Raw genomic sequence first — 14054 nt, 5'->3', positions numbered from 1 at the left:
ACACTAGTTAGCCTGTGGTGCTTTTCACTTATGTCACTTTACGCTAACATTTTTCCACTATCACGCTTAAAATGTAGAAGAAACTACATTGCCCTACACTGTGGAATAATTCTGTCAGCATAGAAGATGTTAAACACTTTAACCAAGTGACTACTCAATATCTTTCAAACTTGAGACTGTATTTGGACATTCTGAGCACAAGCAAGCATTTGACCAGAACTGCAACTGAATAAGGGACCCTCAGTTATGACTTTCCTTGAGCGTAGTGTTAAATTAACAAACTACACAGTTAAGGCTCAGTATTCATTTAAGTATCAGGTTTACATGCCTGAAACTGAACACTAGTTGACATTCAAATGCACTTAATGTTTTTAAAGCAATCTTTCAGGTGATGAGCTAAATTATCTATAGATAACAGATTTTATTTCCATGTTACTTAATCTTAAATTCTTGATACAAAATTAACTTCCAGAGATAACATGTTCCACCCATCCCCAAACCCCCAAATTAAGAAACATGAATGATCTCCATAAAAGCAAATTACTGCAGATGCTGGAATCTGAAACCAAAAGAGAAAAATTGCTGGAAAATCTCAGCAGGTCTGGCAGCATCTGTAAGGAGAGAAAAGAGCTGACGTTTCGAGTCCAGATAACCCTTTGTCAAAGCTTTGGGGGTCATCTGGACTCGAAACGTCAGCTCTTTTCTCTGCTTACAGATGCTGCCAGGCCTGCTGAGGTTTTCCAGCATTTTCTTCTCTCATGAATGATCTCCATTTGTCTAATGTCTGTCTTCTTCTAATGATTCAATGGATTGCAGTCAACCTAATTAACCTAATTAAAATAAACGTTTTAATTATGCCAACTTGCAGGTTATGTTTGCCCCCCATAACATGCACTATCACATGTATTATTATATCATGCTGGCGTCACACAAGGTGTATTGTTGAGATATACACTGTGTACTATTCCAAGGCACACAGTAAATTGTAAAATTTTTGCAACATAAAAAGGGTGACATCCTTTTAAATGTCGGAGTTGAATCACATAGAACTATTATAGTAAAGGTCAAACAACTTTTGCGGTATGGAGACACAAATCTCGATAAAATATATCAAATTAAAGCATAAAATGCCCAACTGTTCAGATGGAAAGTCACAGACCCGAAATGTTAGGTCTCTTTCTCTCTCTCCATGGGTTCTGCCAAACCTGCTAAGTTTTCCCAGCATTTTCTGTTTTTATTTCAGATTTCCTGCTCCCACAGTATTTTGCTTTTGTATAAAGGGTAGCAACGCAGGTTAATGAGGCCGTTAAAGAAAGCAAACAAATAGAGAAATTATTCTGAACTTGTGCAAAACCTTGGTTAGACCAGAACAAGTTTCTCTGGTCTCCATTTTACATGAAGGAGATAGGGGCACTAGTACAAAAAGGACACACTGGAGGGTTACCAGAAGTGAGAGTTTATAACGATCAGCATCAATTGAATAGGCTGGGCCTCTTTTATTCGAAAAGGAGGTTGAGGGTTAGCTTGATCGAGATCTTTTAAGATTAAACGAGAGTTTGATAGGATAGGTGTAGAGAAGATGTTTTCATGTGTCAAACGGGCCAAAAGAAGGGCCCATAAATATAAATTAGTCACTAATAAATCCAGTAGGAAATTTAGAAAAATCTTCTGATGGTCTTCGGGGTAATATATTAACATGGACTGCAGATTGGTTAAAGAATAGAAAAAAAGAGAGTACTAATAAACATGTCATTTTCATGTTGGCAGGCTGTAATTAGTGGGGTGCCGCAAGCATCAGTACTTAGGCCTCAGCTACTTTCAATCAATGTCAATGACTTAGATGAGGGGACTGAATGTAATTGAAAATACAAAACTAGGTGGGAAGGCAAGCTGCAAGGGGATATAGAGCAGTTGGGTGACTGGGCAACAAGATGGTGAATGGAGTATAACACAGAGAAGTACAAGATGGACTTGGAAATGGAAAAACGAGATATTTTTTAAAAGGCGAGGGACTCAAAAAGGTTGGGATTCAGAGGGATTTGTGTGGTCCTTGTCCTCGAACCAAAGAAGTTACCAAGCAGTTTCAGCAAGCAAGCAATTGGAGGCAGTGGTGTTGTGGTATCATCACTGGACTATAATCTAGAGATCCAGTGTAATGTTCTGGGGATCCCATCACAGCAGATGGTGAAATTTGAAGTGATGAAAATAGATCTATTTCAGGGAAAATTAGACACCGGTAATCATGAAGCAGAATTCAACAAAAGTATATGCTGTTAGGATTAGATGAAGATTTGTGTGGGGCCTAAACACTGGCATCTCCTAGTTGGGCTGAATGAACTGTTTCTTTGAAGTATGTTCTATGTAATGTATGCAACATTTACATTCGCTAACAATGCTCTGTGTTACTGTGCCAGCAAACCCCCCCCATGACAATGCAGCTCGAAAATCAAGGCCATATGCAACCTACAGATGTAGCACAGTTATGTGATGCAGAATAATTAGGTTAGGACATGCAAACATCATTCAATTCCTGCTTTAAATTCATACATTCTGTTCTTACTTTTAGATATTTCCAGTTTAAACTCCAATGCTCAAATTTGAAGCATAAAACTGTCCATGTAAACTTGTCACATTATAACGCCCTCCTGCGTTGCACTGCTTCCACTGGCGGGTGAGACTTATTACAGCATGACAGGGTTACATGGAACATATTCATCATTAATGCCCTGGAATTGTGGTAGTTATGAGTCAAAATTGTTGGCAATCGGAATCATTACTTCTTTAAAACTGGCAGCAACTTCTGGAATGTGTATAGTTATATATGGAAATCCATTGGGGGTGCACTGTTGAGCTTTCCACAAATGGGAATCATTTAGAAATCACTAAACTGTTGAAAAATAAAGTTTAAAGTCTATTTATTAGTGTCACAAGTTGGCTTACCTTAACACTGCAATGAAATTACTATGAAAATCCCCTAGTCGCCACATTCCGGCACCTGCTCGGGTACACTGAGGGAGAATTTAGCATGGCCAATGCATCTAACCAGCACATCTTTTGGACTGTGGGAGGAAACCAGAGCACCCCAAATTGCCCTTTTACTCTGTAATATCAATGTTAAAATCTCCCTGACACATTGCTAATGTGGCGTCACTGGGTTTTTAACAGATGCTAAGTCATAGCCATTGTTGAAAAAATTATCTTGACAAAATCTGTATTTATATTCCTAGGTCTGTTTTTACAAGAAAACATCTTTTAAGTAGTTTTTTCCCAGAATAAGAAGTTTTAATTCTCTTAAAATGTTTGATGAAAGAATAACTGGAAATGTTTTTAAGAGGTCCTGTTTTCAAAAATATACTAATTTGACTGCAAATGTTTTGCAGGTCTGTGCTCGTTTGATAAGCAGCTAAAGAGGATCAATACATTTCACTTCCTGGTTTACTGTTTGTGAGAATACTTGAAAATGATTGGCTATTTACCCTGCTTGATAACATCGTTGTTGTTGAACACCTGGAGATCCTGTTGACTTGGTGCCAGATTCAAACTGGCATTGGGAAAGAAGAAATACATGGCATGGAGATTACTTGATGTTTGCTTTCTTTGAGATTAGGAGCAAGTGCTATCTGCATCATAGTGAGCATGAGAATTTATGAAGAAAAAAAGTTGACAGTAAATACACAGAGTCATAGGGTGGGATTTTCTGGCCGCACTTGCCCCAAGGCCAGAAATTTCTGCCCGAGGCCAACGGATCTTTGCATGATCTGCCAAATTTTCTGTCCCACCTGCTATGATTCCCGTGGTGGGTGGGATGGGAATTTTGCCCACAATATATTAATAGAATGTTTCCAACACTAAATGCAATGATCTCAGATTCAGAAGTAACTAACTTAGATATGATGTGCATGTATAGGGAATATCTCTTCAGGTAACGCAACCTAAGAGGGTGTTGGTGATCATGGTTATAATCCATGTTAATTTAGCTCTGGATCATCTTCGTTGGTGGTACATTCTCCCAATTTTTGAGGCTCTTTATAAAGATCATTCTTTGTCTATCCAATCTCTTTTTACCATTGATCTTTCCTGTCAGCATCAGACTTTATGGATAATAAGTTTCTGCTACCTGCCTAAGAAACTCCCAATTGCTTCTTCCTGATCTTGGTCAGCAGAATTCTTTTGCTCTCAGATTTTACTCACACCTCTTCATTGGTAGTGTGACTTGTCCGAGATAGCGTCATTATTCAGCTCAAAAACAACAATGCTGCAGCCTCAATTCCTTGAGACGGAGACGGTATGTCGCAGGCACTCAGGGCTGAATGGCCTTTTCTTTTACTATAGTTTTGAACATTCTGTGAAAGGTCCCTATTATTGAGTATGGGCCGGTGAGCAAAACTGAGTTCAGGATGACATGTCTGGTGAGAATCACAGAATCGTTAAGGTGCAGACATGATGAGCCAAATGGTCTGAAGTGGTCCAAATACCATCCACTTGGTTCAGGTCAATCTGTGCCAAGCAGAAGTCAAGTTCAGGTTGGTTCTGACTGAGGCTCCGAGTTCAAAGCTGTCACCTCCATGCAAAACCTGAGTCTGGACTAGACTCTAATGAGACAGAGAGAGAGAGACCATAACTTCTTCAAGTGACCCGAACATTGTCGAATCAAACCCCAAGAAAGGACCTCCAAGCCTAATCTGGGTGACTCCCCACCACCACCTACTGTCTCTAAGAGGTTCTCCAGTTAAGGAAGTGCACATTAGGCCAAGCACAAATCTACCTGAATCAGGGACCTCCTTACAGAAACAAGTCAGGATCTGCTGAATATAAAACCCTGCAGGATATGGGAAGCTCGGGTGCTATTCAGTGCAGAGAAGATGTTTTTATAAAAATGTAGGAGGCACGTGTGGGAGCCCTGAGCATTGCTCTTGGCTCTGGGAGCTGCCTGCTGCACTGACCTCTCACTGTCTAATACAGTACAGCTCTGAGCTCAGTCAGCTCGCGTTCATGTTGCACTGGGAAACTTCTTACACACACACAGACACACATTGAAACACAGAACACGGTGTCCCCTAGTACATAATAATCCCAGACATATTTTCCCAAACATCTCTTGGTTATTCTGTCAGTCACCATACAAAGTGAGAGCTAGCAAGATGGTGAGTGTGAACTGTTAGTTTGAGCTGCTTGTGTACACATGGGTGGGAGGGCGGTTTTGAAGGATTCAATCCGCCCCCAGACCCGCGGGGCGGTGCTAAAAGAGCCCTGCCCGCTAGATTCAGTAAAGCGCTGTCTGCCGCACTGGGTTACAATCTCTACAGGTTAAACTGGATATGAAGCTGGCGTGGATAAGCAGCCCCTGTTTAATAACTATCTCGCCTGCTGGGGATAGGCTGGCGGGGGTGGGTTCTCTTCATGCTGTGTAATAAGTCTCCCCCCCTGGTGCCTGGTCCATGGATATCTCTCCACGCCGTCAGGCAGTAACCTCCAGAGCCCGCCTGGACACCCAGGCACCGTTTGAATGGATGGCGAGTGCTCCACCGTTACCAAGCTGGGGATGGGCTGAGTGAGGACACGGCTTGCCTGGCATCCGGAGAACTGCAGAGGAGGCGAAGAGAGGAGTGTGCCACAGCCTGGAGTCTAATAGGCAACACACAGAGCACCTTCATCGGCTGCCCAACATCAGGCAGTGTCCCTGAGTCATTAATCATTGAAATTGAGTAAGAAGATGTGACCAACACTTACACGCACTGGGGACATGTTCACCATAACCCAGAGCCCTGGATCACTACTACCAGGGGATGGGTGACAAGTCGCTGTTACATTTTGGGGACACACTGTATGTGTTTCTTCATTCCTGGAGATTCTGGGAGCGCGATGTTTACAAATTAAGACAAATTAAGTGGTTAAATAATTACTAGCTGATCTCCGCGAATCAGAAAAACTCGATTCTTATCGTTGAGTGAATAAAATTGGCAGTTTTGACGGCAGCAAAAGAAAGGGAAGATTTAAATTAAAATCCGCACTAATCTCCTCCGCCCCCGGTTGATGCAAAATGATTAATGTTGTGTTAACTGCAGACAGGAGTGACATAAATAAACCCCACCCACACAGCCCGCTGCTAGTCCCTGTACAAAACGGCCAGCTTGGGTTGTTGCTTTCTTAATAAGCTCCAAGACCCTCAGCTTCATTCAAAGAGAAAACCTTGGAGGAAAAGCCGAATAACAGTGGCAACAAGATTCATATGCAAGCAGAGGGAGGCAGACACACACATACACACAGTGCCCTGCTGCTGAACAGCCTCCAACTTTCTCAACTGGCCAACTCTGTAAATATCATTGGGAATTCACTGACTGACTTTCACACTGTGTGTATGTGTTGCCGCGAAGGTGACCAGCTCCCAACAATAACAGATCAGTATGGCCTGCTAAACTCCAGACTACACAGAATCCTCTTCACACAAACCACGCTTTCAATCTTATTTGATCACTAAAGTGCTGAAATTGCAGGAAAATAAAAATCAAAGTCAGGACTATTGAACCCTGCCTTCTGGAGTTGTGTCTATAGAGGTTTCAGCTCATCATCTCCAACCACTCATTCTCACCAAAGGTTCATAGAATCATAGAATCCCGACAGTGCAAAAGGAGGCCATCCGGCCCATCAAGTCTGCACTGACCACAATCCCACCCAGGCCCTATTCTGGTAACCCCACATGTTTACCCAGCTAATCCCCTGACACTAGGGTCAATTTAGCATGGCCAATCATCCCAACCCACACATCTTTGGAGTGTGGGAGGAAACCGGAGCACCCGGAGGAAACCCATACAGACACGGGGAGAATGTGCAAACTCCACACAGACGGTCAACCAAGGCCGGAATCGAACCCGGATCCCTGGCACTGTGAGGCTCCTAGGCTCTCCTAGGCCATTTGGCCCATCATGTCGGCATCATAACAATTCAATGATTCTCACCAAGTAGCTTACTGCAATGAAGTTACTGTGAAAATCCCCTGGTCGCCACACTCCGGCACCTGTTTGGGTACACTGAGGGAGAATTTAACATGGCCAATGTAGCACGTCTTTTGGACTATGGGAGGAAACCGGAGCACCCGGAGGAAACCCACACAGACACAGGGAGAATGTGCAAACTCCACACAGACAGTGACGCAAGCCAGGAATCAAACCCGGGTTCCTGGCATCGTGAGGCAGCAGTGCTAACCACTGTGCATGCCATCCTGAACTCAGTTTTGCATTCAATAAACAAATGTGTTGCTGAGGAAATCACACTATGCACACTGTTTAATGTCACTGTCATTTCTCCCCTGGCTTAGTAGCAGTGTAGGTGAGAATCATTTTGAATTCCTGGAGGCTCAGGACAATAGCGGAGGCCTGGATATCCTCCAACACAAACACACACTTCACTGAAAGTTGGTCAAGTTAAAGTGTATTTATTAGTCACAGGTCAGCTTACACACTGCAATCAAGTTACTGTGAAAATCCCCTAGTCGCCGCACTCTCGCGCCTATTCGGGTACACTGAGGGAGAATTTAGGATGGCCAATCCATCTACCCTGCACATCTTTGCACTGTGGGAGGAAACCCACGCACATGCAGAGAGAATGCACAAACTCCGCACAGACAGTGACCCAAGCCGGGAATTGAACCCGGCTTCCTAGCACTGTAAGGCAGAAGTGCTAACCACTGGGCTGCATTGCAGGGAACTCCTGACATTACAGCCGGATCTGGAACAGCCGAACCCACTGGCCTCTCACTCTCGATGTGGAGATGCCGACGTTGGACTGGGGTAAACACAGTAAGAAGTTTAACAACACCAGGTTAAAGTCCAACAGGTTTATTTGGTAGCAAAAGCCACACAAGCTTTCGGAGCCTTAAGCCCCTTCCAACCTGCAGAGTCTCACTGGCTGTCCTGTCTGGAGACAATACACATCTCTTTAGCCTGTCTTAATGCTCTCTCCACTCACATTGTTTGTATCTTAAAGACTTGATTAGTTGTAAGTATTCGCATTCCAACCATTATTCATGTAAATTGAGTCTGTGTCTTTATATGTCCTGTTTGTGAACAGAATTCCCACTCACCTGAAGAAGGGGCTTAAGGCTCCGAAAGCTTGTGTGGCTTTTGCTACCAAATAAACCTGTTGGACTTTAACCTGGTGTTTTAAACTTCTTGCTCTCACTCTCCGCCACTGCCCTGAGCTCAGTTGTTCAGCCCGGTGTTAATGCTGGATTGGGGAATTCCTTTCATACACACACTTAATGGAAACACAGAGAGTTCACTCTGGCTGGTTTCCTCTCCCACATTAATCCCAGACACTTTCCTTCATTAAAAAAAGTCTGGATTATTGTATACACGTTCTCTACAACAGTGAGATGCATGACTGGATAGGGGGTGTGTGGGCTGTTGGTTTGGGGTGTTTGTACACCAAGTGAGGGGAGGAGATGGGGGTTTTAAATCCGCCCCTGTGCATGCGTGTATCAGCAGGGGCGGCGCTAAGACATCCCGCCGCTTAGACCCAAGGTCTTACTGTGTGTCTCCCACACTGGGATAGATTCACCCCACAACTCAAACTAAGACATGAAACTCCGGGGGGTTTCGTGCCCCTGTCTAATAATCATATCCCCCGCTGTTAACAGAAGCAACAGGGCTTGTATCAATCCCATTCCGAGAATGAATGGTTGGCGGGGGGGGGGGGGGGGTGCAGTGTTTGAATGAATGACACTCTCTGATGAAGCGGGAGGAAATCACAGGGACACTTACAGCCAGCAAAAGGATATGTCCCCAAGTCCCCCCTGACCAATTCTCACTTTAATAGAACCCCCACCATATCAATGAAACCATCCAGCAGCCCTCCCACCGGCTCACTCACCACAACCGCTGGAAATATTGTCCACACACAGGTGTCTGTCTAAAATAAGACTTCTGAAAACAAAATTACACACTTCCATAGAAAAATGCACTCCTGATAACATGCGGCGAATGGTGTATTATGAAAAGGGGGTTTGGAAGCTGTCGGTACAGATGTCAGCAAGGTCCACACTGAGTCAGTATAATCGAGGAAATAAATCCCTCGGTGTGAACCAACAATTCAGTAAGTGCCACTCACCTCCCTGCTCACCCTGAGCCTTTCCTAATGCACACATACAAATCCTCAGAGATAAATGTCTGCCTATTACAGTCAATCAAATGAAGGCGGCTATTTAAATGATGGTAATAATGATTAATCTTTAACTGGAAATAAATCACTTGCTCACCAGAGAGCGATCCTGTCCTTGGGGTAGTCTAACCTCTCGATGCAGCCCAGATAATGGGGCAGCGTGTGCGCCGCGTTCCGGGCAATGATGGCCAGCAGAACCTTGGGTCTCAGCAAGGCCGACTCCTCCGCCACTATCTCCTCGGGAAAATGAGCCCCGTCGCCCGCAATCGCTGTCAGTGAGAGCAGCAGGCAGATGAGAGGTCTGGGGAGATGTGTGCACGCAGCCATGTTGTAGTAGGTAGGTGCTCTTAAAGCGAGGCTCTCCTGTCCTGCCTCGACTGGCACTGTGCTGCTGCTGGTTGTTAGGCACGAGTCCCCCTGCCGCCTCTCCCCCTCTCTCTCTCGACTTTTATCACCCGGCGATCTACGAGAAAGACATCCGACAGCCAAACCTGCCACAAGGAATCCAATCCTGTGCTACACTCTGCTGCTTGTATTTAAATACCTGGAGGATTTGCATTCCAAACTTTTTTTAAAAATTCTGAACTCCAAACGCAGAATAAATCTTCACACTCAGATGACTATACATGTGTCTTCCTTCTTGCGCTGATCACCTTCTCCTCCTCGTTGGTTTCTTCCCCCCTCCCATTAAGTTGATATTGTTTTGGACCCCAGTGTTTGGAGTTATCTTTAAAATGCCGAATGAATTTTAATTTGCTCAGGTTCCATCCAAACGAATTCAGTGCCTGAATCGAGTGATAGGACAGAGGAAATTCTCCCAGGAGTCTAGTGAAATTTGAACAATGTACATGAGAAATGACTGTCCGAAACATTACACATAAAAAAGAAAGAATAACCTTAAATAGAAGTTCTTAAGGAACAACAGGTTCTCTCCTTAGAACTGAATTGCCGCTGTCACCTCGCGCCTCTGCCCTCAGTTACACCCGGATTGGATTTTTGATTCAATTCTTGTAAGGCATCATTTACAAAGCGGCAAACACAGATAGAATTAAATTCACTATTCTGTCATAGAAACTATCTTCCTATATAATAATTATAATTTCATCTTTCAAGATGGCTTTGTCAATTCCTACTTGATCATTTGAATCCTTTGAAGTTTTTAGGTGTCCAGATCACCAACAACCTGTCCTGGTCCCCTCCATGCCGACACTATTGTTAAGAAAGCCCACCAATGCCTCTACTTTCTCAGAAGACTAAGGAAATTGGGCATATCCACCAGGACTCTCACCAACTTTTACAGATGCACCATAGAAAACATTCTTTCTGGTTGTATCACAGCTTGGCATGGCTCCTGCTCTGCCCAAGACCACAAGAAACTACAAAAGGTTGTGAATATAGCCCAATCGTTCACGCAAACCAGCCTCCCATCCATTGACTCTGTCTACACTTCCTGTTGCCTCAGCAAAGCAGCCAGCATAATCAAGGACCCCACGCATACTCTCTTCTACCTTCTTCCATCAGGAAAAAGATACAAAAGTCTGAAGTCATGTGCCAACCGACTCAAGAACAGCTTCTTCCCTGCTGCCATCACTTTTGAATGGATCTACCTCGCATTAAGTTAATCTTTCTCTACACCCTAGCTATGACTGTAACACTACATTCTGCATTCTCTCGTTTCCTTCTCTGTGAACGGTATGCTTTGTTTGTGTAACAAGCAAGAAACATTACTTTTCACTGTATACTAATACATGTGACAATAATAAATCAAATCAAGTCAAATCCTGTTTACACGTACCTTTTTTAACATCTTTGGTTTTCAGTGTCAGTTTGTGTTTCTGTTTATAAAATTATTGTCCAGATCCTTTCTGATTGATGTCCTATTTTACTTCTTTCCATTCTTCCCGCTTGTCTGCTTTTTAACACTCTTCTCGAATTCCACCTCCTTCATCCTTCATCCATCCATTTTCTGTCTTATTAGGGGAGATTTGACAGATGTCAGATCCTCTCTTTAACTCTGAAGGAGTCATAAGGACCTGAAACATTAACTCTGTTTCTCTCTCCACAGATGCTGCCAGACCTGCTGAGTTTTTCCAGCATTTTCTTTTTCTGTTTCAGATTCCAGCATCTGCAGGATTTTACTTTTATTTGACAGATATTAGCCTGATATAAACAGTGTTCGATCTAATGTTAAGGTTAGATTGACAATGTTGATATTGTATTTACAATCACAGGTATACTGGCTGTATGCACCATTTTGGAGTCAGAAACCACACAGTATGAAATAGATGAATACAACTACATTTTGTTGTCCTCTTGCGTTACTAATACATGCTACCAATTTTTAAAAAAGATTATGGGGGAAGGGACGTCCTTTTTAAATAGTTCACTGGGTAATTGAATTCCATTGTGTGGTACTGAGACATGTTGCTCAGGTAGATCCCACATTCAGTCCCTGAGTTGTGCTGAGTTAGCTGATCTAAGCTAGGGTAGGTTTACATAGGATATAGGGCACAGATACAGGTCATTCAGTCCAAACAATCTGTACCAACTTTTTATTCTCTGCTCAAACCTCCAATCAATAGGGCATTAGATGATTATTTAGATCATTAGATGATTAAGGGGGTATAGCTCAGTGGTAGAGCATTCGATTGCAGATTAAGAGGTCCTTGGTTCAAATCTGGGTGCTCCTTCAGTGTTTAATTAGATTGGGGGCATAGTGGCACAATGGTTAGCACTGCTGCCTCGCAGCGCCAGAGACCTGGGTTTTATTCCTGGCCTGGGTCACTGTCACGTAGGACCCATATATACATGAATAATCAGTAAACATGGCATGATAGCACTCTGGTTAGCACTGCTAACAATGCTCACAATGCCAGGGACCCGGGTTCAATTCCCAGCTTTGGTCACTGTCTGTGCGGAGTCTACCCGTTCTCCCCATGTCTGCGTGGGTTTCCTCTGGATTATCTGGTTTCCTCCCACAGTCCAAAAGACATGCTGGTTAGGTGCATTGGCCATGCTAAATTCTCCCTCAGTGTACCTGAACAGGCACCGGAGTGTGGCGACTAGGGGATTTTCACAGTGACTTCATTGCAGTGTTAATGTAAGCCTATGTGTGACACTAATAAATAAACTTTTAAAAAAAGCTTTATTTGAATAGTAATCTTTTCTCATCTAAACCTATCATTGGAACTCTCTATTCTCTTCTCACTTATATGTTTGTCCACTTTCTCCATAATCAAAGAATCACAGAATTCTTACAGCACAGAAAGAGATTATTTGGCTCATCATGTCAGCACAGGCTCTCCAAGTGAACATTTTGACTTAGTGCCATTTCTCTGCCTTTTCCTCGTACTCCTGCACATTATTACTATTCAAATAATCATCTAATGCCTCTTTGAATGCTTTGGTTGAACCCACCTCCACCACATTTCCTGGCACTGCATTCCAGACCTGAACCATTCGCTGTGTGAAAGAGATTTTTCTCACATCATTTTAATTGCATCAATACAATTTCTTTCAACCGTTCAATGTGGTATTGAAATCCTGATTGGATTTCTTGGTGCCTATCTTATATTGATGGTCTCAAGTTATGTTCTTTCCCGCAAGAAGAAACATTCTCTCTCCACATCCACTTTATCAAAATTTTCATAGTTTTCAAGATCTCTATTTGTTCAGGCTCTGCCTTCTCTTATCAAGAGAAAATAGAGTCAGCCAGTCAATCCTTTCCTGATGTGCATATCCAAACATTTCTGGTATCATTCTTGTATGTCTTCTCTGCACCCTCTCATCTCAATAAACATTTTTACAATTTGGGTGACCTGATTTGCACACAATACTGTACATGTGGTCTAATCAAGGTTTAGTGTAACTTTGTTTGCTTTTTGCTGAGCTGTGGCACAGCTTTTAGTGATTGATGAATTTGTACTCCAGGGTCATTTTGTTCCTCCACCCCAGCAAGATGCACATCTTTCAAGTAATAAGTGACCTCTCTATTCTTCCTGCCAAATTGTACTACCTCACAAATAACTGCGTGGGCCTTCATTTGCCAATTTTTGCCCCTTCTGTAAGTTTGTTCTGATCCTCCTGTAATGTGTGGAAGTCCTCAGTCCTGTCTATCCTCTCCCCCAATTTGGTGTTATCCGCAAATTTAGTTTTTCATTCCAAAGTTCAAATCATTGTTGTAAATTGTGAACAGCAGTGGTCGCAACGGTGATCCCTGTTGAACACCACCTCACATCTTCTGCCAGTCTGAATAATTACCCTTTACTCCCACTCTCTGCTCTTCCCTATCTTGAAGTCAGCTAGAAATCTATTCTACCACTTTTAAAAAATTTGATTTATTATTGTCACATGTGTTAGTATGCAGTGAAAAGTATTGTTTTTTGCACACTATACAGATAAAGCTGTTGTACCTGTTAATTCTCAGATACTTTCGACCAGTTTGCTTACTCCAAGGTTTTACCCGGGTGCCCTTATTTGCAAGATGGACAAAGGACAAACACAAGTAAAGGTTCAATAAGTTTATTAATAATAACACAACTAACACTTAATTACCCACATAAAACAAGAGGATACCCCAGATTCAAGTATGCTACCCGCAAAGATGGTTTGGTTAAACTGCAGGCCCGATTCTCTGAGTCGCTCTGGTCCGTTGTCATGAAGATGAGTCTCGATTCCTTCCTTCTCTGGTCAGTCTTCCAGATTGTCAAGGTCACCTCCCCCGTCGAGTCTTCGTTCCTGGTTTGTCTGAAATGAGTACCTTTATCCCCCTGCCTTTCCAGAAACCCCTAGTTTCCGGCCAATGAGGTCCCAGGAGGGGGTTCCAATACCCAGTGGGTTTCTTGATGTCTGCCGGACAGGACACCGGGGTCCACCCCCAGGTGTCCATCTCCATGCTG

The 14054-nt window shown here is 43.2% G+C and overlaps 1 protein-coding gene across 1 annotated transcript in view; it reads right to left on the bottom strand.

Annotated features, from left to right (window-relative positions):
* LOC144497191 (procollagen galactosyltransferase 2-like) overlaps positions 1 to 9547 on the bottom strand; it is a 179481-nt gene extending 169934 nt beyond the window's left edge. The window contains exon 1 of the mRNA XM_078218063.1: positions 9254 to 9547. Within this exon, the coding sequence (XP_078074189.1) occupies positions 9254 to 9483 (230 nt within the window). The 5' untranslated portion in view covers positions 9484 to 9547. The remainder of the gene's footprint in view (positions 1 to 9253) is intronic.
* Between the last annotated feature and the right edge of the window lie 4507 nt (positions 9548 to 14054).

This window comes from Mustelus asterias, chromosome 8 (assembly GCF_964213995.1).
Source record: "Mustelus asterias chromosome 8, sMusAst1.hap1.1, whole genome shotgun sequence".
Classification (NCBI taxonomy): domain Eukaryota; kingdom Metazoa; phylum Chordata; class Chondrichthyes; order Carcharhiniformes; family Triakidae; genus Mustelus; species Mustelus asterias.
Note: the sequence above shows the minus strand (reverse complement) of the source record. Positions and strands in the feature narration are given on the sequence as shown.